At 36.3% G+C, this 25,993-nt stretch overlaps 2 protein-coding genes across 5 annotated transcripts; one reads left to right on the top strand and one right to left on the bottom strand.

The window, feature by feature from the left end:
• Positions 1-171: 171 nt before the first annotated feature.
• Positions 172-8,056, bottom strand: LOC121988473 (E3 ubiquitin protein ligase DRIP2-like). Of its 4 annotated transcripts, none has more exons than XM_042541919.1 (8): positions 7,592-8,056; positions 6,044-6,143; positions 3,147-3,477; positions 2,632-3,029; positions 2,488-2,538; positions 1,890-1,928; positions 1,000-1,072; positions 172-496 (listed from the first exon to the last, which is right to left on the bottom strand). In XM_042541919.1, exons 1-8 carry the CDS (start codon positions 7,731-7,733, stop codon positions 320-322), a joined length of 1,311 nt encoding a protein of 436 aa, XP_042397853.1. In that variant the 5' UTR covers positions 7,734-8,056; the 3' UTR covers positions 172-319. The 4 variants fall into 4 exon arrangements, with proteins under 4 accessions (XP_042397853.1, XP_042397862.1, XP_042397869.1 ...); XM_042541928.1 differs by having other exon boundaries at positions 2,659-3,029; XM_042541935.1 differs by lacking the exon at positions 1,890-1,928.
• Positions 7,996-18,158, top strand: LOC122044219. Its single transcript, XM_042604747.1, has 4 exons — positions 7,996-8,081; positions 8,424-8,749; positions 11,484-11,720; positions 17,855-18,158. Exons 1-4 carry the CDS (start codon positions 7,996-7,998, stop codon positions 17,881-17,883), a joined length of 678 nt encoding a protein of 225 aa, XP_042460681.1. The 3' UTR covers positions 17,884-18,158.
• Positions 18,159-25,993: the final 7,835 nt, after the last annotated feature.

Genomic DNA, 25,993 nt, shown 5'->3' with positions numbered 1-25,993 from the left:
CAAATTGACATTGAAAAATTAAACTGACATTGAAAAATTATAGAAATATCTATTTCTTTTAAACAAAAGGAGCCTAAATATCATCAATGGATTAATATTCCCAACCAAATACAGTCAATCAAGACCTACAACAATTTTTGCCTGTAATGAAAAGCAATCTGTGCAGTCTCATTTGAGCAAATTATGTTCTTATATGAGAAAATAGTACAAACGTTGACATGTGTACATTAGAGATAAGATTGGATGAAAATGAGAAGAGAAAAAGATAATACAAAACAATATTCTTTTATTGGCATCTTTAGATGCAATGAAATTGCTCTCATTTGTTGTCTGAAACCTTGCTCCAACTGTAGACCAACACCATCACAAATTCCTTGGCTGAGGTTCCTACCGTAGCCTGAAGCCTTTGCGAAGACCTCTCTCTTAACCAATGCTCTACTAGTTTGTTAACAGACATTGTAGGGCTTACTGGCTGTCCAAGGCAAGTGATTTGCACCTATATTTATCATAGTTAGCAGAAAAATATTTTAACTACAAAATGTAGGAAAATATTGTGCACGAGTTGTTAAGATTGACTAGTCGAACAAGATACATTCGGAGTTGAGATACTTTTGTTTGCTTGCATAAGTACATCTTTGTTGCCTTCCTATAATCTGAGATCTAAAAAGAACATAAAACCATAACACTCATTGCCTCAATCAACAACATTCTTAGGATGCCAATTTGAAGTTAATGATGTAACTGCAAGAGCTAGTCATGATAGGTGATCACGGTAATATACTATTATAGAAGATAAATTAGTGAGTGAAATCAACCTTCCGCAAGGTAATATGTGTCCCAACAAAATTGATTTTTCTTTTTGCAATATATTTTTTCTATAGAATTTAAAATATCATGTTATTCAGCCAACAATATGTCAAACCATTTGACATCTCTAATAACAGATATGGTTCATTTACAAGATATGTACTGAAATGAAAAGGGAAAAAAAAAACTCACCGCAGCATCATTCTCGAGCTTGAGCTTCTTTACAAGGTACTTGTGAATGAGCAACACAGGCATGCTACCATCTCTAATAGCAAACCATAAACTGGATATTAATACCATCAAACAGGGACATGAATAAAACAATTGAAATGAAAACAGCAATATAGCGTTCATATTGATGAGAATTTATTGCCACTAAATCAGGAGGAATTAACATAGTAAAAATGCTTACTTTTTTCTTCCACTCACTGTACAGCCATACAAATTATTTGTTGACTTGTGCATTCTAAGAAATAGAAGGCAAAGTGAAATAGATTTCTTTTTTAGTTACTTCAATGGCCAATTTTCTTCTTCTAACAATCTTTGCATTAACAGAAACATACAGGATCCAACTATCACAACATATTGCTTTCAATTCATAAATCATTTTGTACTATCTGAATTTGCTCTACTAATTCAAGTGAGAAATATTGTAACCACTTTCATACTTTAACTATTATGGCATCATGCTCTCAGTTTAGTGCTTTGTCTGCATCACAGCCTGCTGATATACTCAATAAAGAAAAAAATGTCAAAAGGTTGAAAGCCTAATACCCTGACATCCTTGCACAGCTGGTTTTGTAATCATTCTTTGGTTCGTAATTATACTTTGTAATTTGACACCACTTGTGCCCATTGTAACCTTTCTTCGTTACATGTCACCAGCTTGCTATTTTGATACGACATGGGATATAAAGTCATAAATATAAATTATGTTCGTGCAACAAAGTAAACCACAAAAGAATAACAAAATTAATTATTTAATCTATTCCATATCTATACCTTATTATGGTATCTGATTTCAATAAATAAAAAATTCTGATATGTTGATTGCTGAAGAAGCTATGTCGAAAGGACTTTACCGTGGGGGTAACCCAACTGAAACCAACCAGAATGCCCAACTAGCAGATCAGAAAAATTGGAATGTCATCTTCGAGTTTGTTAGTAAGATGACTGAGTTTCAATTATGCCATGAAAAAGAACCTTAGAAAATCCAACATAATAAAAACATTATCCAAATGTATTCTAGAAACCAATGCATTTTGATTTATTTACTATTATCATTTTTTAAATCAACCCAAACCCTACTCATTTGATCAGAGATGTCCTAAGTTAATTTAAAAATGAAGAAATGTTATAAATACGGATCATTATATAAAAGGAAAATTTCAAATTTAATATGAAAAAAATGAAACAGGATTTTCTAAAAAAGGGTTCTGGTTTTCATGACTTTTTCAAGTAATTGCTTTTCCCCAAATCCTACACAACCTTGACCCGTGCTCACCCTTACTTTTCAGGCCATTGCACTTTTCTTTCAATCAAAAAAACTGAAAGAGGTGCATCTAAATTTAGAATGATCAATATGCCAGTAGGAAAAGTAAGTGAAGGCGGGACATTTTGAAATTTGAATAAAGAATTAATTGATTAAATGTGCATGATATGAGTAAAATTAAAACTCACTTGATCCTCAGATAGTTTGAAGATAGATGTGGAAATGGTTGATCAATTGTCCTGTAAAATTCACACCAGATAGAGCTAATCAGAAACAATAAGCATCTGTGAAGATAACATAGTCAATATAAATTCCAAAAGACAAACTGTAACTGATCAGTAGAAGGAACCAAGGAGAACCATATTGGATTAATCTTTCTAGAAAATTGAGAATTTTGAGCATCAAGAGATGATTGAGATGATGCAGTAAGATCCTTGCTTCTCCTCTTGACTCTTTGCAGCCTGCTTTCTTTCAGTGTTACTGGTTGCAATAGAATGTTATCAGCCTGTTCAAGAATTTTAGACTTATGCTGATGCACTTTAACCCTTTCATTCTTAATATTTACTTCACCATCACAGCCATTAAAATTTTCTTCCTTGACAACATGTCGCTGAGTAACAGAGCTAAAAGCCTTTGTCCTGTTTGCAGCTTCCACCAGACAGTTTAAAGGGTCCCAGATATCAGCATTATCCTGAAACATGTGGTTGGATGGCTCAACGTTTGAATGAGCCTGGAGAACATGCATAAATAATTGAACAATTAAAACTCAAGATGATCAATGCAACATCTTTGTTGCTAAACAAACGAGTCAGTTAACTAGGAAACTGAAAAAATTCACTTCTTTTACCTGTTTTCTCTTTAGGGCCTTGCTCATTTTCTCATTTGAGCTTGATTTTTCTACATAATTATTAACAGTATTGTCATCCTTTTCGGATGATGCATCAGTGGATGAACTCAGACCTCGTGCAGTGACAACCCTTTTAGAAGCTGTTTTTGTTTGCCTTCCTGTTGAACATGTCCGTGTCACTACGTGAGAAGTGCTGACAACCAATGAAGAAAGTGACTTTTCTTTTCTTTTAACAGGTAATATCGGGGTGGGTGTTTCCTCAGGAGCTTCAACTTTGCTTTGTTTAGAAGGAAAAATCTTTGCCCTAATATCCTGTAAATTGTGGTCCGGCCTGTACAATGACCAGGCAAGAATTCTTGAACAAGATAATCTCATGTAACAGCACATAGAATATAACAACAACAGAAACAACCAAGTCTTATTCCACTAGGAGGTCAGCTAATAGCAGATAAAATTATAAGACAAAAAATGTGATTCCTGGATAAAAATTTCTTGCCATATATAAAATAAGATTCAAGGAAAAAATGTGTCAAAACAAGGTAACTAATTTTGATTTATATTGTTACACAGTCAGGGCAAAAATCATTTCAGTGCCCCCAATTTTATGCTATCATAAAAGGGGTGCCAATTTTCAAAAAATTTCAAAGGGGTGCTTCAAAAAATTTCAAAGGGTGCCTGATTTTCAAAAAAAAATTAAGTACAACGGATCAATAGGAGTAGAAAAAACAGTTCGGAACAAATGGGGGACCCCATTGATAATTTTGAAGAAGTGCTCCTTTGAAGGTAAACCAGAGATGCCATCATTTATTTATTTTTTGCCTAAAAATTATACTTGTCCTATTTCAGTGTAGGATAACTTGAGAGTTCCTTCTCCCTACAATTTTTCTGTTGAACAAATCTCTCCAACTCACTCTAAGGTGATACTGAGATAATAAAAATAATGCACTTTTCCAAAAGACTGCAAGCCATTACTTTGATAAAGAAACATTACAAAATAATCACATGCCTTATGAGGAAAGAAGAACGAAATGTTACAGGTTCTCCAACTTTCAGGAAGGATTTTTGGGTTTATCCATTAGAAATCCCACTAGAAATGCAAGGGAGTTCAATGAATGATACACTCATTAAGGCTTCATTTATTTCATGCAAAATGTGTCCTACAAGCAGACATTTTAATATAAGTACAGGACATGGTCCAATGATGATCTGACATGTGGCTAATCTCAGGGAAATCTTAAACTATTAAAATGGTTTTTATAATCTAATATATTTTGGATACCTATGTTTCTATATATCATACATTTCAATATCAAATTTTCACCAGATTATTTTCATTTAAAATATTCCATAAACTCATATTTTTCTTTTATATTATATTTACATAATTTTATCTTTTGTTTTTTTGTCCTAGAATGGCTTAATATCCTTGTATCTAGGCATATCATTTTAATATCCTTGTATATTATTACATATTTTTATTCATTTCAATATCTAAAGTTATATCTATGAGATCATGATTATGCTATCATACCATTATTGAAAAAACAAATAACCCAATGGATTAAATTTTAATTTCAAAAAAAAAAGAAAGGTGAAGAATGGAATTTTTTTAATTCATGAAAATCACTTCCTCTTACAATTTGGAAGCAGTTTCTATGAAACAAAATAAGCAAAAGCTAAATATATTGGCTTAAACACAGAGTACCAAATTACTTAAGTTCAAATTATTAGGCAAACATCCTTGGAAATACCTTCATTCTTTCATACCATTTAGCGTATAAGACCATATGCTTGAAGAAAACCTAGCAAAGTAATGGCAGGAGAAATTCAACCTTGAGACTAACCATGAGGCATTAGACCTTCCAATCCCAAATCAACTCAAATGCAAATGCAAACCCATCTATATGAACAAGTAAGATGAAGGATAATGTTAACTGAAAATAGAAGTCCAACTGTATCCTGAACAAAATGATCTTTCGAATGCAAGGAGCATCACTGGGAAGGCAAATATGCAATGTTAGTTCTAGAAGGTAGCATCTCTTTTCACATTTCATGGACAATTTGTAAGACAAACAAAAGTTAGTTAAGGTATTTTGTTTGTAATAACCCACCCTTTTCAAACTAGAACACTAGCCCATCTCAGAGTTGATTTTCAAGTGAATGGTGATACTGTTTAGTTTCATGTGATGAGGGAAGGCCTCAAAGGACAATGTCATGTGGTTTCTAATGAATGGGCGCAAAGAACTCAGCTAATTGTGGTTGTTTAAAAGGCCTACGTGTTTTCTCCAAAACCATGTGTTTCAGAAGGGTGCGATCAATTTATGCGAGAAATTACTAAAAAGTAGCAAACTTTTAGACCATTTTTATATAGCATTTGATGCAAAAATTGTAATGATGATATCATAGACATAAATCACTGTCATGATAATACATGCTTTTCCAAAGCTCTTCAAGGACATACCGATTTCCTTAAAATAAAAGAGATGGTCATAAATGTAGAAACTAAATACAGTAAAAGGACTAAAATGAACCTTAGAATATCACCAAAAGATCAAAAATAGTCAACCTGAAATTATAAAGAACAGATTATTGTTGGGAATCCTGTTCTTGATAGGAAAGTTCAATTATTCCCAGTTTGAATTGTTCCCTTTTCTTTATTGTATTGGCACGTGGATTACTTTTCATAGTTAGCAGATCCATTTGCAGGGATGCAGCTTCTCCTCTTCTTATCCTAATTTCAATCATGGTGTTACTTTGCCTTAGAACTTCTAAGATTTGTTGAAAGAACTAATTTTACACTGTATAAGACAAAATTTTGAACTAAAATGACATTACACAGAAGTAAGAAAATTAAGACAATTGAAAAGAAATTAATATTACAACGGAAAGAAATTAACCTGAGCTTCTCCATTGGAACAACACCCAAACCAATATTACATACAGGGCAATGATCTGTCTCCTCATCATTGAGTTTTTTAGTTATGCACTTCCTGCAAACTGAAAAAGTGCACAAACATCAGGAAGCTGTATGTCTCATATAAAAACATACAACATGATTTGGTAGTACTAAATCTAAATCATTTGCATAGCTTAAATAATTTTAAACTACACAGAAATGCCAAAGAAAGGCATATCAAAGCATGTGTTTTATGCTATATTTTATGAACAAAAAGAATCAACTGGAATATTTCAATTAAAAGCGAAGAGTTATTGCAGCACTTTTACTGAAGAGGTATGAAGAGTGAAAGCTGAGAAAGAGTGAACACCAACCTTATGTCAAATCTAAGATTTCAGATTACAATTTTCCTTATGGACACTTTATCTAAGATGAAGATCTAAGGGATTTACTAAAGGATGAAGGAACAGTGGACTATGAGAAAAAAAAAACCAAAGCAGAAGTCAAATGTAAGCTGTCAGATGACAATGTACAAAAGAAACACAAAGAAGAAGTCTAATATAACTTATCAGATGACAATCTAAGAAAGAGTGTACAAAGGCTCTGAAAAGATTAAACATCTGTCTGTTTTCATTTCACTACTTATCCTGTTAAGATAGTTGATGGGTGATGCAAATGGAGCAGAGCATATTCGGGATAAGCAATTAGTCCTACCAACTAGTTCCAATTCTTGATTAAATAAAACACAAAAGCATGCGATGGTTGAGTTCAATGAAGTACAGAAGACCCCATTGTAGAAAAAGGTTACAATAATTGTTCCCATCAGATAAATTATAAAAGATAAAGGCAACAAGAGAGATCATTTTCTAATCAATCCTGGACAATGAATGCCTATTTAAATCTAGACAAACAGTAGACCAAGTTGAAACCTAAATCCAAGACATTTCCTGATAAAGAAGGCACACAAGGATACAAAAACACTTTAACGACTGAAAATCTCAAATCTTCACGTAGACATAGAAGCACGGTTTAACATTGTCCCAAATTGGTAACTATTGGAGGTCATGCGAAAATTTGATTCCAGTTACTCTATCAATGTATGTACCGATTCTGGAATCTAAAATGATTCTATCCTTTATAATTATCTTCTCCGGCAACAAAGAACAAAGTTAGTGAAAGGCTATCTTAGATCGTAGAAGCAGGGCAGAAGAACCAGCATGTAGTTGAAAGCAACGCATGCGGTCGCATACCTTTGCACTGAGGATTTGAATGTCGTAAAAAAAAACTATACTTTTTCGATCTTTTAATCACTGCATAAGCTTGCGATCTCATAAGTACAAGAAAAAGAAAAAACTAAATCGAGAGAAAAAAATGACTTTTTTCTAGAGTGCGAATCATGACAAATAAACAGAAAATTTACGTAAGCATCGGGAACCCTACATTCAATCACGCGATAAAATTTGGTAGCCGAATCCCGCTACAAGGAAAATGAACAACGAGAGCTATGGATCGAAAAGGAGGGGGGCGGTGGATGGAAGAAGGAGCTCACACGTGTGAAGGCACTCGGGGATGGTGGTGGCGTCCCGGAGGAGCTTGCAGCAGAGAGGACAGGTCATGAAACCAGCCAGAACCTCCCTCCTCACCTTCACCACCTTCGACGGCCCCGCCGCCGCTGCGCCTGCATCCACCATGGGTCACGCCGCAGGTTCCAGCTCACTGAAAGCAATCCCAGGAATCCAGCGCATGCAATCTCTCAAATCCGCAGGTTCCGTTCCCAGGTGGCCATAGTTCACATTTTATCGACGAATCACGTAGAGGTGGGCAGTCAGGCGGCGGGGATCGGGCGGCGGGGGACACGAAAGATGGAATTTTGACGGTAGCTGAGAACGGAGGAGGAATTGAAAGCGTGGATTGATAGAAAAGGAGGAGGGCTCGTAGGAAAGGATTGCAGGGATGGAGAGATTGCGACGACGACGAGCAGAGGCCAAGCGAGAACCAGAAGGGGACGAGGAGGGTGGAGTGGAAGAACAAAATATATGGTAATATATAAATACAGGATAAAATAGAGAAAATAAAATGAGCTAATTAAAATTAAGGGAAATTAATTACAAAAAGAAAATTAAAAAAGTTAATAATTAAGCGGTAAAAAATAAATAAAATTTAAGAATTCTAAAAACATTTTTAAATTTCATTTGTATTTCTTTTTTTTTTTACTTTAATTTTATTTTACAATGACGAAGAAATACATATTTTTAGGAAAAAAAAACTAATTTTCAAACTATCCGTCGACATTTAAGGAAATTTTCAAAAACACCTTTGAAATTTTGTTAATGTCAATACAGTCAAAATTAACATTTCCTTAAAATCTCACAACCCTAATCTCATGCAGCTTGCTTTGCTCAGACTCTCGTTCCCGTCTCTCTCGTCCTCGTGCCTAATCTAGCCGTCCCCACACGCCGCCATTCGGCCTTCCCAAACTTCCGAAGCCTTCGGAGCTCTGGCGCTGGCGATCTCGTTTTAGTTCTCCCGATCTCCGCAGTCTACACGGCGCATAGCAGCGCGAGATCCTTTCTCGCCACCCATCGTGGGCCGTGGCTCGGTGGGGCTCCGGCGTTTGATTTGTCCTCCTCATTACTTTCTTCTCCGTGCGACCAGCCGGCGAGGACAACTGCTGTGAGCCTGTCAGTGTGTTCTCTCTTCCAATCCGGTATAATACTTTGTAATCTCAATTTTTTTTAATTGGTCATTGATTCAATGGATTGGAAGTATTTTTTTATTCAACAAAAAAGGAAAAATAACTGTTTTGTGTTTTAATTTATTAAGGGATGTCAATTTGACTTTAGAATTTGTCAAGTTCATGTTGCTTTGGATATTGAGTCTTGCCTTCATTTGGTCCAAATTTTTGGAGAATTAATCCGTTTTTATTTCTTTCTTCTTATTTTGTTTTTGTTGTTAAAGAAATGAAAGCTTGTCGATAAATGAATTAATAGCTAAACATGTTAGGTAAAATGAATTAGGTGGACCTCTTAAATTAGTTGGACTTTATATTTTTTCCTGTGTGCATTTCCTTTGGCGTATATTCATAGCATACCTTTGATAGTTATATATGGTTATGAATGATTTCCATGGTTTTCATGGCCATATTTGATGGAACTTATATACTGTAGATAGTTGAAATGTTTTTGATAGTTATATTTTGATACTTGAGATGGATTTGATCATTATATTTTAATGCTTCAGATATTTTGATTGTTATGTAGGGTTATGCATGCAATTTTGTTAGTTATGTTTTGATGTGCTTTAATAATTATGTAATTAATAAAACTTGTAAAATTTCCATTTCCATACTCTAGATGTATGATTTATAAGTTACAACTATATAAGGTGTTTACAATTAATGCTAAAATTGACTATTAGAGGTGTGATTTTAAAGTTAGACATATTTGTTTTTTTATATAAATATTGAATTAGTAGGTTATAGAAATTAAATATATTTTTATTAGTTAATATTTTGATTCCATGATTTCAATTCTTAAAAGCTTGTCAAGACTATTTCCGGTTCATTATGCAATTGGACCAATTGGCCCATTGGTTCAACCAATGGTTCAGTGATTGTTCGATTTCGGTTCATCTCGGTTCAATTTTGGTAACTATGATTTTCATTCCGTCTCTACTGAACATTATGTGTCGTCTTCAAAAATAAATAGAGATAAATAAAATGAACGGATATTTCCATTTTAATCTTCTTTTATTTACCATAAATTGAAGCTACACATAATATTATTTTTATTCTTTTTTAGTAACATGTATCTTACCATTTCCATTTGCGCTAGATTATTTTATTTTCATGTTATTTTCTAATTATCCAACATTCTAATTTGTAAAGTATTAAATGTCATTATGCAATTTTATAAATTTCTTTTAGTCTTGGGGAGGGGGGCATATGACAATCACATAAACTCCAAAATCTTCTATCGTTTTTTTTTTTTACCATTTGAACTACTTGTTATTTATCTTATTAATGAGATCATAATTTCTACATTATATCTCTTTACATTTACACGTGGAATTGATTATTTAATCACATTCCATATATTCAATTTTAGTTCTATTTGCATCATTTCCAATGTTTTCTTTTAGCACTTCGAGTTTCTTTAAATTTAATCCATTTGTTCTCTCATCAATTAACATAATATCATCTCTAAATAATATACACAAAGGATGTGATGATAGGAAATTACAACCATACGTAATTATCTCCTCAAATTACAAGAGATATGATATCCAGACCATGAAAAGAAAATAGGAAAGTAACTTTAAAATGCAAAACTCCTTTGAGTTTACCATAGTTGCATCTTTCTACGTATGATAAATAGATTCTATGGTCATTTAATCATGGAAGAAGACAAATTAAGCCACACAGAACCAATTATGTCTGTAGATTTTGTAGGCCGCGGAGTCGAAGGTGTTGCGGGACGCTTCCGGCACAACCAAAAGGGTCCGCGATGCTTCCGGCCCCGCCGAAGGCGTCCCGCGATGCCTTTGGCGCCAAAGTTGTCGTGGGACGCTTCCGACGCCTTTGGAAGTGTCCCGACGCTTCCAGCGCCATTGGAGACTTCCCGCGACTCCTTTGTCGTTTGCGACGCATCGGGACGAGGACACCTCCGGTGCCGGTTTTGCCCATGCGGCGGTAAAAACCGTCTGTGCCGCCCAGCACGGAACGGCATTTCATTCCATGTTCATAACCTTTGTAACTAAACTTTTTGAGCCTAGAGGCTTAAAAAAGTAACTGGCATGGATGAATTTGACATAACATGCATGAATCTTAGCCATTTTTGTTGCAAGGCTAGGATGACATAGCTTTGCATAGAGCTCAAAGAAGAGATGTAGTTCATCTAGTTAACCACAACTAATTGGGCCATACATGAATACATGATAATGATGACAGCCGCATTGATGATGACAATGACAATGACAATGACAATGACTTCATGAGTGCTAAGGAGGTAGAGTTTGATGTATGCATCTCCATAGCACTGCCTAAACAACATTTCATTACTGCAGAATGTAGGTGCTTGTTATAAATGGTTAATCCCCTTACCATGAGAGACAAAATTGTGGGAAGTACCACTTCCATTTGTGTAAATGATGTATTTTCTACATGCAATTGCTATTAGTTACATTGTTCTTTTACTTGGCTTGGTAAAATGGGGACTTACATGGTGCAGAGTGTAGAACGAAGATAAATATAGAATTCTGTGTTGCTTCAATATTTATTTTGCTTCCTAATGGAGGCAGCCATTTTATTATTGTTCTAAGGAGTGTCATTTGTAGGTTTATACTGGAAAGGACAAGTTTGTTTTCTTATGCATTACTTATTTGCTTTACTCTTTCTGTAGACTATATTTGATCATGTAATCTCATTACCATGGCAAGTGAAGAATCTAAAGATTCGGTGAATATTATGGATTGGAAGAAAGTGTGCAATGCTACTGCTAGTGGCTCAAGTGTGCCAATTACTAAGAAGCGACTTCCAAAGAAAATTAGACAGGTGCCTGACTACTATTTTCTTCCGCGAAGGTCCTTACCTTCTGCATTTGCATTTTATGGTGCGTGTTGTGCTGCTGGAGTTGGAGCAGGAATGATACTTGAAGTTTGGATTAAGAAAAAGATCAAAGGTATTAACTTCCTAGCATTTGAATAAAGATGCATGCTTAGTTTGTATAAAATGCTGCAATTTATAAGTGCATTCAGATAATATTTCAAAAATGATCATTCTGTTTTATCTGCTAGCGGTCTTTGTCTAAACTCTGGTCCATTATTGTAGAAAATCAGTGAAAGTGAAAACTAGTGAGCCACTATGAAAACTAGGATAGTGAATTTGATTTTTGTCATTCACTGATTCATCTCACTGGCTGTACTGGTCTGAAACCATTAGGTGTGTGACTGGAATGAAATTGCTTGTAGTGAGCTGAACTAATCTCTCTAGATTCTAATCCTCTGATCTAGTAATGTTTGACCGTCAAATTAGGAAAATCCTCCATCCATAAAAAACCGCATCTTGCATTTCTGCCTCATATTTTGTCTCTAAGAATGTATAATTATTTTATTTCACGTTATACCATTATGAAGTACACATTTTGTGTAGTTTTTTTTTCTCCATTCTGACGTCGGGTAGGATAGCGATTATCCGACTGACAAGGAGACGAAATTGAGGAGAAAGCAAGAAGAGAAACCACCCAAAAGAGGAACTTTATAAAGAAATAGAGGATTATTCCTCAAACAAAATACAGACATTTATATAGACTCTAGACCTTAAGACCACATAAAGGAAATAAATACCAAGTACCAACATATAGATTCCAATTCTTATCTCGTAAAGAAAGGAAAGAAATTCTAAAATAAAGGAAAAACATTAATAGACTCACAATTATGAGGGATCCTAGTCATCCCGGGTTGAATGAACTTGTCCTCGAGTTTAGAGTAGTGTCCGGTGGTAGTCCAGGAGGAAGATCATCTGGGTGGTGATTCTTTGTTGTGAATAGATAAGTGCTAGATATAAACTAACATATTTGGCTACCGGAAAATATGTAGTAAATGCTCCCATTATCACTAGAGTAAGGTCCATTATTCTTTCATAACGATTGAATTTGACCTTACACTTATCACACCTTATCTTGGAAAGCAAGTTGCCACTAAAAGTATGTTGTACGAGTGTTGTTTCCTCTACCAACACACTTTCTGGTTTTGCTCCTGCTTCTTTTAAGCATTTAGAGTGTGCATACCTTAAAAATTCATGGGCATCTTGCTGTTGCCGAAGACTAAAATTCTTTCCCATATTGGATAAATCGGAGAGTATCCACAGAGGGAATAAAGGTGATTGACCTTGCTTTGTGTGCATCACAAGACTCTCAAGTTTGCATGTAAAGCACCACGCTTTCTTTGTATATTTCAAGGAATGAAGACCTTCAAGGAGATAGGCTGACAGTGGCCGAGTAAATTGGAGAGTAGCATTAGCATAGCAACTGTTGCCATTGTTGGTAAGATCGCCAGGATGCAACTGAATCTTGCCAGGGTTGTAGAGTTTGATGAAGAGATCAAATGGGAAAAACATCAATTCAGGAGGGTAATTCCTTGACGTTTTATAAGGTGTAGGTTGCTTGAGGAATGCCCTTGCAGGTGTTGACAGACCTTTTAAGGTAGCACCAGAAGCATCATCTGATCTAATTGCTCCTCTAAGAGCATTGCCAATTTCCAAGTATTCACAGGAAGTGATGGTTTGACCACCACTGCTATATGATAATTGTCTCCACGGGGGTCTCCAGTTAGCTAGAGGGTGGTAGCGGTTTGCTATTAAGTTGATCCTGTGATTTACCTTCACACAACCTGGGGATGGACTATGAGGAGCGCTTGGGATGAGCATAATCACTACAAACGAAATAAGTGACTGTCTTTCAATTATTGTCCCATTAGCAACCGTCATTGACTTTAACATCGATCTTGTTAATCAGAAACTGGTAACCAGCACATGCATGTGATTCAGGAAAGGTTTCAATCACTTCCTGTACAAATCCTATATCTAATCCAAATCTGTCTTGATTTAACCATTCTGCAAGTGATTTGCATGAAGAATCAAGCTCTATGGCACTCTGAATAACTTGTGGTATATCGATGGGACCAGCAGATCTGCAAAACTTAGCTAAGGTAGAAAGATAATCTAGAGATTTTTGTTTTCCATTGGCAAAATATTTTGGTATTTGACAACTGTGTCTACTGAGGAACTTAAAGACGCTGACTGCCTATAGGATTCCTGGCATGAACCAACGAGAGTTTGAGACACCATCCTCCATACTGACAATGGCGATCTTCCTTCCACATAGAAATCTCCAATGTCATCCCTTGGAGTAGCTCTTTTTGAAGAATCTTCCTTGGTGAACCCCGACCCAGTTAAGATCTTTGATGCCTGAACCTCTGCAGCATTATTTGGAACCCAAAAAGTAACCCTTCATATATTTTTGCCGGTTTCTCTCCACTATCATTGTCGTCTTCATCATCTCCTCCTCCAGGTTTCTCAGAGAGATCAGTAGCCTCCTCGCGGGCCTTGTTATCCTGGGAACTATCCCCGGAACCTTTTTGATTGATGCCGGAATTGGTGCTGTACTGGTTGTTTTCAAAGCCACCACTCACACTGCTGTCAAGATTTCTGCTGCTGCTGTTGCTACCGTAGCCGTTACCACTACCTGCAACAGCACCTAAATTACTTCCAGCATCATTACCTCCATATCCATAACTGCCAGTAAGGTTCCTTGATCCTGAATGATCAACAGCAAGAGCTGAGATGACCTTGGTATGCCCTTTGAGCACGATCTTGCTGTCCTTAACTCTCTGGATATGTTGAAATCCACCAGAAGGTTGGTCGATATCAGGCCTACCAGTCAGAACAGGCGGTTGTGGAGGAGGGGCCGCTGCTAGTCTTGGCGCAACCATTGACTCGTTGCCTCCCATGAAACCCTGTGTTGGATATATGTGAATGGAGAAGAGGTGGAAGAGGGAAGAAGTTTTATTGTGAATGAGACTTTATCCCACATTGGGAGTTTCAAGGCATTTTGGTTGGTTTATATTGATTCACATGCTTTGATGATCTGAACAAATGCATGGGGAGAGACTCTCTCTCATGTGTGGGTGCACAGGGGGAGTGCAAATCCAGGGTCCGAATTGCACTGAACCAAGTTGACTCATGTGTGAGCACGACTTGTGCGCGCCGAATGCTGGACTGGTCGGGGCAAAATTTGTCCAAGTGGAACAATTAATATTTTGCCACATAAACTTTTTGTGTGTAACGGATGCATTAAATTAAAAATTAATGCAGCCGAGTGAAACGTTGGCATTTCACAGCTGACGAATAATAATCACTAAATAATCATTAATGCTGTCCATTGGTCTGAGCTCCCATATAAGGAGGCTGCGATCACAGACAAAAGGTTACACACTCAAAAAGTTAAAGCTCTCCACCTACGCTCCCTTCTCTTCTATCGTGCATCTCTTGTTCGACGGAGTGCTTATGATAGCAGTCGGGTACCTTTCAGTTCGCCGTGACCATCAGTGCTTGGTGGGAATCACGGTTCACCGTTGTATCTTGAGAAATAGACGATCTGAGGAAACCTCGAAGCACAACCAGAGGTGGGGCGAATTTTTTTCAAGGAAACTGCGACCCTCGCAAGCCTCGGTCCATCTGCTCGCTCGAAGTCTGCGTTCGCTCGACCGCTAACTCGGTCGACCTCTTCTTTGCTCGGCTGCACGCTCGTACGGTCGCAGCTCACTCACCCTCTACGTTCGTTCAATCACAGGCCCGTCCGGTCGTAGCTCGCTCAGTTCGCTTGGTCGCTCGCTTGCTTGTTCGACCGCTCGATCAGTTCACTCGGTCATTCGCTGGCTCGCTCAGCCGCATAATCGGTTCACCCGACTGACCACTTGCCCGGCCGCTCGCTCGATGTGTTTGCTCACCCAACCGATCACTTGCTCGGCTGCTTGCTCAGCTTGCTCGGTTAATGTGCAGCCTACATTCAGCATTTGGTAGAAATCAGCCCCTACTGTCAGCCTGAGATTATCTGTTCAGGTCATCTCGACAGATAAGTTGAATTTAATTTGGTGTATTTAAATTCAACTAATTCCCAATATATCCGGCAATAAATTGTTCTGTCCAACACCCCGTTACTGGAAACCTCCATATCTAAGCACAATCGATCTTTATCGCAAGTCTTTAACTCTCTTGCGATACCTGGGATCTGGACCTTCTCTGGAGTCTCTACCACCGGCTGCTGCTGCACTTTCGAAGGCATCAATGATGGCGGTGGCGGTGGCAGAGGATCGCCTTGTTTCTCTTGCTCGTGCAGGGCCTCTTCAGCCGCCTTTTGCTTCCTGTACAGTTAACAGTTCACTTCTTGAACCTTAATTCCATAGTCGACAGTGGCTCTGCTAAGGAGCTCGACCTTGAGCTTCTCCGTCGGGCAGGAAGCATTCTTCTTCTCCACCTCGAGCTACAGCTCGGAGCCCCTGATGGTGTTGGCCTTGGCGGCCTCAACGTCGGCCGCCTTTGCCTGGCGCAACCACTCCGCCTTCTTCATGGTGAGCTGCGCATTGGCAGCCGCAACCTCCGCCTTGCTGTCCATGTTGAAGGTGAGCTACACCTTGTCACCTTACGATGAAGGTTCTATTGTGTCACAGTCAATCACCGTATTTAGTTTCAGACTATCCTTGTCGGGGTTTTCCTTTGGATCTGTCGAGTCGGACAGCTCGAATGAGGGGCCGGATTCATCGCCGGAGGTGGTCGGTTATCTGACAAAGTTGTCTGGCCTTGAACTTGGGGCGTCCACCTTTCCTTCGTATTCTGGCTTCCCATCAAAAGAGTAGGAATTGAGATATCTTTCGGGCAAAGGCAACTCAAAGAAACTATTTGTGTCCATATTTGACGTGTCAAGTTCAATATAACGCTGTTTTGGTTCGTCGAAATTACTTGTTGAAGTAATTTTTGTATTTTCCCCTTCTGTGCTATTGTAATTGGAAAGAGTACATGCTTCCCTTGAAAAAAATATCTGACCTTTGTCAATTTTGGTAGTTTCTTGTTCATAAGAAAAGTTAAGAGATGTATCATCGATTTGTTTTTCATATTTAGGAGTCCAGTCTTCCTTCTTTTGGCTACCAAATTCATGATCGAGATCCTCAGCGACATAATAATCATCTCCGAACAAAGTTTAAGTATAACCGAAGGAAAGAATTTGACTTTTCATCTTCTCCCAATCTTTAATCTTGGTCTTGCTTTGTCAGTCTTGTGAGCATCGTAAATACTCCCACCATGACAATGCTTGACCTTTGAGTTTGAAAACAACTAATTTTACTTTCATTCGATCTGGAACTTGTTTACCGCACCACTTTGTTGATCTAATCAACAAAATTCTCTGTTTGTGATGTACCAAAATTCAGGTAGATCAACTTGAAGTATGAGGTTTCCATGTTGATCCTTTCGACCATGTGCCTCGTGATCTTCACGAATTTGCACCATTTTCGCTAGGTGCTAGGATAAATCTGCGACTTGCTTCTGTAAATCATGTCGGGTTAAATTTGCAACTTGTCTCTGTAAATCCTCTAACTCCTTTCATGATGCTCAGCTTTCTCCATCGGAAAAAAACAAAATTGAGGAAAAGATAAGAAGAGAAACAATCAAAGGAGAAACTTTATAAATAAATAGAGGATTATTCCTCAAACATACATACGTTGATATTAACTCTAAATCTTAAGACCAAACTCCAATTCCTATCATGTAAAGAAAGGAAAGAAATTTTAAAATAAAATAAATATATTAACATACTCATAATTCTAAAATTTTTAAATGGGCCCAAATCCAAAATATATATATATATATATATATATATATATATATCAAAGAGATAGAAATGGTCAAAAAATACCTAAATTATCAAAAATAAAAATTATTAAAAATAATAATAAAATTCTTCGCATCACATCCTTAACTCCCAGTGTACAGCTTTGAATGCTTAGGCATCTGTAAGCATCTTGTATTTTTTTTTTTTTGAAACTAATTATTCACATATACTGCTGAAATCTGTAGAATGAGTTTAGTTATGCGTGTCAGTTCATCAGTTGTATTTCATTTGAAGTTAGCTATAACAACATTTAACTATTTATCTATGGCAATTGAAGACTATAATGTAATATATGAAACGAAAACTAGTTAAAAAGACAGTATTATTTGATTACTGTACCATCAGCTAACTTAACTAATTCTCAATCTCAGAGGATGGAGGCGTCATTTGGGAGTTTTGACTAGCACCAAAAGCCATTTTTCGACATATATCGATGCGCCAATTCCAAGTCGTACACTTGAAGTGATCAGCAGTCTGTCATTTCATAGAATTATTTGTAAATTTCATCCTTACTTGTAGGCATTCATTTTCTGAGCTTTTGTTGCATTGCATTAACAAACCTTGTGAGGGCTGATGTTTTTGTTTTCTTATTCAGCATTCAGTTTTATGATCAACTTGTATCTCCATACATGTAAAAAGATCCTGATTAATAAATCTTGATTTATTGGCCATCAATTTACCTTCTTTTTTTTTTAAAGAAATGCCCTATCTGAACTATACTTATAAATAGAAGTAGCTTAGTCAAATTGAATTAACATCAAATTTATAAGTACGATACGGTTAGTTTAGGGGTGTCAATTCGGGTGGGTCGGGTCGGGTCGGGTTGGATTTTTTTTTATTTTTTTTAACCCAACCCGAACCCGACCCGAACCCGACTTCAACCCAAAACACCTAAACCCGAACCCGAACCCGACCAACCCGATCAACCCGAATCCGACCCATATAACCCGAAAATCCGATTCAAAACGACTTTTTTGGGCTATTTTCCCTATAATTCTTCACTTTTATCTCAATACTCCATCATTATCATACAAACATGATATTAATATACATAAAAACATCTAAATTTTTAAAATAAAATTTGATTTAACCCCAAAAAACCCTATATTTAAGTCAACCCGGGTCAACCCGGGTCAACCCGAACCCGACTCGACCCAACCCGAAAATATTTAACCCTCCAACCCGAACCCGACCCGAACCCGAAAATGCCTAACCCGAACCTGATTTTTTTCGGGTCGACTCGGGTTGGGTCGTCGGGTCGGGTTCATTTTTGACACCCCTAGGTTAGTTTGAAAATTTGATATATATTTTTTAAAAAATATTGATAATTTGGTTCGATCTTTATTTTGAAAATTCAAATTTGATTTACTCGAATAAATTGCTATTATTAGCCGATTATTAGTTATGAGCAATCGATTGCTTGTATGAAACACTTGAAACTGATATCCATTATTGCTGGTTCCACAATCGAATGTTGGAAATCAAAAATAGAATGTTCTGTAAACGATCGACCATCTAGCAGTCGATTACTGGTTCAGTAATCAATTGTTTGAAATTAAAAATCGAACAGAATATTTCGTAATATCTACGGTTGAATTAAATTACTGGTGAAATTAAGTCACCACATTTAAAAGAAAATTAGGAAACTTATTCTGTTGTAGCATAAATTCATTATAAAACATTTTCAGAATCATCATGCTAAATCATCAAGAATATTTAGTTGTAATTAAAACGGAAGTGTACCTGAAGCCATAATCTTTAATCCATGAGAACGAGTGATTGATCTTTCATATTTATGCATATTCTTTCGAGAGCTCTTTCAATTCTCTCTTAATCTTATTCTAGTAATGAGATTTAGAATATGAGAACATGATACATAAGATCTGGGGACCATCACCACTAAATAGGTAATTTAGCAATTACCTCCTTTTATTTTTGTTTTAGCCCGTCATTAAAACATAAATTATAATTTTAACTTCTATCCATAAAAGGTTCATATCCTATTACATACATTAAAGCCCAACACCCAAAACTTAGACGATCACTTTAATTGGGGCTTACACAACATATAATCTCTCACATATAAGGTTATACAATTAATTGATCCAACAATCTCTTACTTAGACTATATGTATAACATTATGATTATGTGTTGTGAAAATAATCGTAGGAGCTCAAAAATACTATATTATTAAAATGTATCTATTACCAATTCCATCCATTAATCATGTCAACACAGGATCAAAACAGTTTCTGTTACACTCATGCTACACTCATCGTAGCTCGACTCATCAATGGTCACATGTGCCAAAACAACTGAATGACATGGATTGTGAAATGGATGTGTACAAAGGAAACTGCATTCAATGTGATCATAACGTGCCTATTTTCAGCTTGTCCAACATTAAACCTTATTGAGATCAAACTTCAACCATAATTAGAATGTAAATAAACTGAGACTTTATTTCTGCAAAAAGTAATCATAAATCTATATAACTGAAACTATCTATTACATAAAAGCATTTAGAATAACAAACCCCCACTTAAGTCTGAAAAATCTCAAATGAAAACACCCATACGAGCAGTGTGCTCATGAAACAGTTTGCGTGGAAGTCCCTTTGTTAGTGGATCTGCAACGATCGAGTTTGTACCAATATGCTCAATAGACAACTGACCATTCTGAATTCTTTTTTTAACAACTAGAAACTTAATGTCAATATGCTTTGACTTTGTTGAGCTCCTATTATTATTGGAATATAAAACTGTTGAGTTAATGTCACAATGTAACTTCAGTGGTCTTTCAATACCATCAACAATGTACAGTCTCGTGACAAAATTTCATAGTCATACCCCATGATTGAATGTCTCATAACACGCTATAAACTCAACTGCTATGGTAAAAGATGCTACAAGAGACTGTTTAGCACTCTTCCAAGAAATGACACCTCCAGCAAGGAGATAGATATAGCTCAACGTAGATTTCATACTATCTTGGCATCTAACAAAATCAGAGTCAGTTTAACCAATGATCTCAAGCCGATCCAATCTCCTATACATGAGCATGTAGTCTTTTGTTCTCTGTAAATATCGTAAAACTCTCTTGACTGCTTTCTAATGCTCTATTCTTGGTTTGCTTAAATATCTTTCCAACATCTCTGTCACGTATGCAATATCCTGTCGTGTACAGACTTGAGCATACATTAGACTCCTCACTGCTGAAGCATAGGGAATCTTCTCCATTTCCTTTTGCTCGAAATCATTTTTAGGGCACTGACTAAACTTGTCTCCCTTAGCTACAGGGGCATCACCTGATTTATAGTCTAGCATCTCATAACACTTGAGAACGTTTTTGATATATCCTTTCTATGATAAACCAAGAGTACCTCGAGAGCGATCTCGATGTATCTGAATACCAAGTACAAAAGATGCATCATCAAAATCTTTCATCTCAAAATTCTTAGCTAGAAATCTCTTGCTTTCATGTAATAGTTCTATATGATTACTAGCAAGAAGTATATCATCAATATATAAAACCAGAAAAATATGTTTACTCCCACTGAACTTATGGTATACACAATCATCAACCATATTCATCTCAAAACCGAACGAGATGATCACTTGATGAGACTTAAAATATCATTGTTGAGACGCCTGTTTGAGTCCATAGATGAATTTCTTGAGTTTACAAACCATGTTGTCTGGATTTCCAGATACAAAACTTTTTGGCTGCATCATATAAATTGTTTCATCAATGTCACCATTGAGAAATGTTGTCTTTACATTCATCTGGTGTAACTCAAGGTCGCAATGTGCCACTAATGCCATTATAATTCTAAAAGAGTCTTTCGAAGAAACCGGAGAAAAACTCTCTTTATAATCAATGTCTTCTCATTGTGTAAAGTCTTTTGCGATAAGATTAGCTTTATACCTTTTCACATTGCCTTTTGAATCTCTCTTGGTTTTGAATATCCATTTGCAACCAATAGACTTCACACCTTTAGGCAATGGGACAAGATCCCACACATTATTGTCGTCCATGGACTTTATTTCCTCAATCATGGCATCAGTCCACCTGAGAGAGTTAGTGTTAGAGTGTATACTAAAAGCCTAGCTTTTGGTATAAACATTTATCTAGAAATAAGAATCACATTGGTCAAATGTCTACATTTATGATAAATGTAGTTGTTCAATTAATTTATATTGTAGATAACATGGTGTGTGGTGTCACACACAGAGGATCATGTTATCAGTACCTTATAAATTATAAACAGTAACTCACGACCATAATGGAAAGGAACAAACCATTGGAAGGTCGTAGTGTAATTAGGTATTAGTTTATCTTAACTATATAATTACACTAGTACACTTAGAGTGTATTGAGTAGGATCATTTGAGGTCGTTTCTTTTATACTGGCTTTATAAAGAAACAAAGACCTCGGTTATTATGGAAGTGTGTACTCTTAATCCTAATATAATAACAAGCACATATATTTGATATTTATTTCTTTAATTTATCAATGGGTGAGATTTAGTTCGATAAATCAATAAGCCCGATAAGTTGGGAAATGATATCACTTATAGTGTGTGTTGTTGATTATAGAAGGAAACTGTGTCCTAGAGATACTAGGTTGATAATGTCCTCAAGAGGAGCTCATAAGGATTGTCATGTTAAACCCTGCAGGTGGACTTAGTCCGACATGATAATAAGGTTGAGTGGTACTACTCTTGGACTTAGATATTAATTAAATGAGTTGTCAGTAACTCACTTAATTAGTGGACATTCGATATCTTAAACACAGGGAGACTAACACGCTCATAATAAGGAGCCCAAAAATGTAATTTGGGATTGGTGCGGTAGTTCAATAATAGTTCTCTAGTGGAATAAATTATTATTGATAAAATTAAGTTGTGTGTTCGGGGCGAACACGGGATGCTTAATTTTATCGGGAGACCAAAACCAATTCCTCCTCTCGGTCCCTATCGTAGCCTCTTATTTATAGAGTACTATACCCACCTATACCCACCTTCATACCCATGTTATAGGGGCCGGCCAAGCTAGCTTGAGGATCAAGCTAGGGCCGGCCAAACCATTGGTTCATGGGTGGCCGGCCCTAGCTTGAACCCAAGCTTAGGTGGCCGGCCCTATTTAATTTAAAAAGAATTTTAATTTTAAAATTTTCTTATGTGAAAGATATAATTTATTGAAGAGATTAAAAATTAAAATATCTCTTTTATAAGTCTCTACAAAAGATTAAAGAAAGAGATTAAATCTCTTTCCTTATTTGTAGATTAGAAATGATATTTTATTTCTCTTCTTTATAAATTATTCACATGTTGAAAAATTAAAATTATAGAAATTGCTTTTTATAAACCAATCATAAAAGGGATAAAAATTATTGAAGAAATTTTTTATAAAATTTCTGGAGACAAATTAGGAAGTTTTAATTAATTAAAACTCTCCTTGTTTTATTTTTTTAAAGTGACCGGCCATTGTTTTTAAAAGAAGAAAATTGTTTTAATTAAAATAATTTTTCTTTACATGGCAAAAGAATTAAGGAAATTTTGTAATTAAATTTCCTAATTTGCCTAGGCCAAGGAATATAAAAGAAGAGGTGAGGGTGCCTTCTTGGTGACAACCTCTATTATTTTTCCTCCCTCTTTTCCTTGGTGTGGTGGCCGGCCCTTCCCTTTCTCTCTTCTCCTCTTGTTGGCCGAAACCTATCCTCTTGGTGGAGCTTTTGTTTGTGGCCGGATCAAGGAAGGAGAAGAAGGAGAGAAAGCAAGTCTCGTTTCTAGCATCCCTTGGAGCATTAGTGGTGGCCGAAATTCTTCATCCTTGAAGAAAATTATTGTGGCCGGCCATCCTCTTCCTTTCTTCCTCTTTTGTGGTGGCCGAAACCTATCTCTTGCTTGGAGTTCTTGTGGTGGCCGGATACTACTTGGAGAAGAAGAAGAAGAAGGAGAGAAAGCTTGTATCCCTTGGAGCTTGGTTGGTGTTTTATTCTTCGTCCTTGGTGAAGCTTCTTTCTTTGTGGCCGAACCTAGCTAGGAGGAGAAGAAGGTGGTTGGTGGTTTCTCATCTCGGAAGATCGTTGCTCACACAACGTCCGAGGTTAGAAGAGGAATACGGTAGAAGATCAAGAGGTTTTTCTACAAGGTATAACTAGTAATTTTTCTTTCCGCATCATGCTAGTTATTTATGGAAATAATACCAAATACAAGAGGCTTACGTTCTAGAATTTCGAATATGTTTTTCGATGTTGTGTTCTTTTATTTTTTCTTTTCCTTGTGATTTGATTGTTCTTTTTGGTTAACCTAAAGTTATTTTAGGAAATTAAATATTAGATTTCTATAAAAGGTTTTGTCTAGTCGGTGGTGGTTGCTCCCATATCCAAGAAGGCCGTGTGCCTCGCCACGTCAGTACTGGGAACCAATTATGAAAATTAATATTTAATGGAATTAATAACTTAAGGTGATTTGGGTCGAACGTGTTAAGTTCCGCAGGAGATCCAAGTCAAAACCTAAAAGAACAAATAGATTAAGTTTTGGATCAAACGTGTTAAGTTCCGCAGGCGATCCAAAATTTAATTTAAAAGAACACATGGTAGCTAGGAAAAGGTTCAGACCTTTGCACAAAATTTTTGTACAGTTGGAACCTCTAGGTTTTCCGAGTAGCAACCAACAGTTAGAACTTTCTATGGCTTGATGGAAGTTGATAGGATCATCCTCCATCAATCCAATGTCTACCTCATGTTCTTGGAGAAATACATGTAATCATCTAGCATTTGCATTTCTTCTCTCTTTAGTGGATCTCCTTAACGACAGGTTCTGGAAGTTCTTGAGTTTGTTCATTTTGGATATTGTCTTGAATAGGAAAATTTTCAACATTGTCTTGATGTATTGTTCTTGGTCAGTGTCAGGAACGAGATCCTGATCAATGCCCAAAACACCTGTGGGAATATTGACAAATTCCTCATCAAAGATAATATCTCTAACCGTATCTCCTCCCGCAAACCTAGCATCCTTAAAGAACCGAGCATTTCCCGATTCAAAAATTGACTTAGTTGTGGGATCATAAAATTTGTACTCCTTGAATCTTTCAGAGTATCCAATAAAATAACAACTAAACATCCTTGAGTGCAGTTTCTTTTCAGAGGGTTTATAAGGTCTTGTCTCAACTGGACATCCCCAAACGTGCAAATGCTTAAGATTGAGTTTTTTCCATGTCCAAAGTTCATAAGGAGTTTTGGTAGTTGCTTTAGCGGTAACCATGTTAAGGATATATGTTGTAATATTTAATGCTTCTCCCCAAAGCGATTCAGGTAAGGTAGACTGAGTGATCATACTCCTCATCATATCCTTAAGCGTTCTATTTCGTCTTTCAGCAACACCATTCATAGTGGGCGAACCCGACATGGTGTACTGTAGGACGATACCACAGTCCTCTAGGAATTTAGCAAAAGGTGTTGGACGTTGTTCACCTAAACCATCATATCTACCATAATATTCACCACCACGGTCAGATCTGATGCTTTTAATCCTTTTGTTGAATTGATTTTCAACTTTAACTTTATAATTTTTGAACACATCCAATGACTATGCCTTTTCATGAATGAGATAAATGAAGCCATATCTTGAAAAGTTGTTTGTGAATGTTATAAAATACTATTGACCATTCCAAGAAGCCGAAGGAAATGACCCACAAATATCAGTATGTATAAGTTTTAAGATGTCTGAAGTCCTGTTAGCTTCAAATCTCCTCTTATTGGTTTGTTTTTCTTTTATGCAATTAACACATATTAAAATCTGTGAAATCTAAAGGATCAAGAATTTCATTTGACACAAGTCTCTGTATTCTCCTTTCAGAGATATGTCCCAATCTCTTGTGCCGTAACGCAGCTGAATTCTCGTTCGTTAATTTTCTTTTAGTGCCTTTATTGGTTGGCAGGGATTCATTAAATGAGGCAATAGTATTCAACGAATAAAGATTATCATTATTTAATAAAGAACCAAAACCAACTAAATTTGAATCACGAATAAAGATTATCATTATTTAATAAAGAACCAAAACCAACTAAATTTGAATCATGAAACAAACTGAATATTCCATTTCCGAAAGAACAAGTAAAACCGAATTTGTCCAAAGCAGAAATAGAAATCAAATTCCGTCGAAATGACGATACAATAAATATTTCAAATAGATTCAAATAAATTCTAATTTTTAACAATAATCTAAATTTCCCAATTACCTCAACTTGAACTTTGTTACCATCACCAACATAGATGAATCTTTTAGCATCATTTGGTTTTCGGCAATGCAAGCAACCCTGCATAGACACACTGATGTGAGTTATTGAACCAGAATCTATCCATCATGTGTGTTTAGACATTGAAATTAAATTAATCTCAGAACAAGCCATATTGAGAAGCATACCTTTCTTAGCACGTCAAGCTGATAATTACTGCATTGCTTCTTCATATGCCCTTCACCACCACAAAAGAAACAAGGA

This window comes from Zingiber officinale, chromosome 1B (assembly GCF_018446385.1).
Source record: "Zingiber officinale cultivar Zhangliang chromosome 1B, Zo_v1.1, whole genome shotgun sequence".
In the NCBI taxonomy this organism is placed as follows: domain Eukaryota; kingdom Viridiplantae; phylum Streptophyta; class Magnoliopsida; order Zingiberales; family Zingiberaceae; genus Zingiber; species Zingiber officinale.
The sequence above is the reverse complement of the archived record's forward strand: the minus strand, read 5'-3'. Positions and strand labels throughout refer to the sequence as shown.

Coding starts and splice junctions, on each gene's coding strand:
- LOC121988473 (XM_042541919.1), bottom strand. CDS start 7,733: ATGGTGGATGCAGGCGCAGCGGCGGCGGGGCCGTCGAAGGTGGTGAAG. Junction 3,478..6,043: donor GTTCCAATGGAGAAGCTCAG/GTTAATTTCTTT, acceptor GTCATTGTACAG/GCCGGACCACAATTTACAGG. Junction 3,030..3,146: donor AGGCCCTAAAGAGAAAACAG/GTAAAAGAAGTG, acceptor CATGTTCTCCAG/GCTCATTCAAACGTTGAGCC.
- LOC122044219 (XM_042604747.1), top strand. CDS start 7,996: ATGGAGAGATTGCGACGACGACGAGCAGAGGCCAAGCGAGAACCAGAA. Junction 8,750..11,483: donor GTGTTCTCTCTTCCAATCCG/GTATAATACTTT, acceptor TGGCAAGTGAAG/AATCTAAAGATTCGGTGAAT. Junction 11,721..17,854: donor GATTAAGAAAAAGATCAAAG/GTATTAACTTCC, acceptor TCTCAATCTCAG/AGGATGGAGGCGTCATTTGG.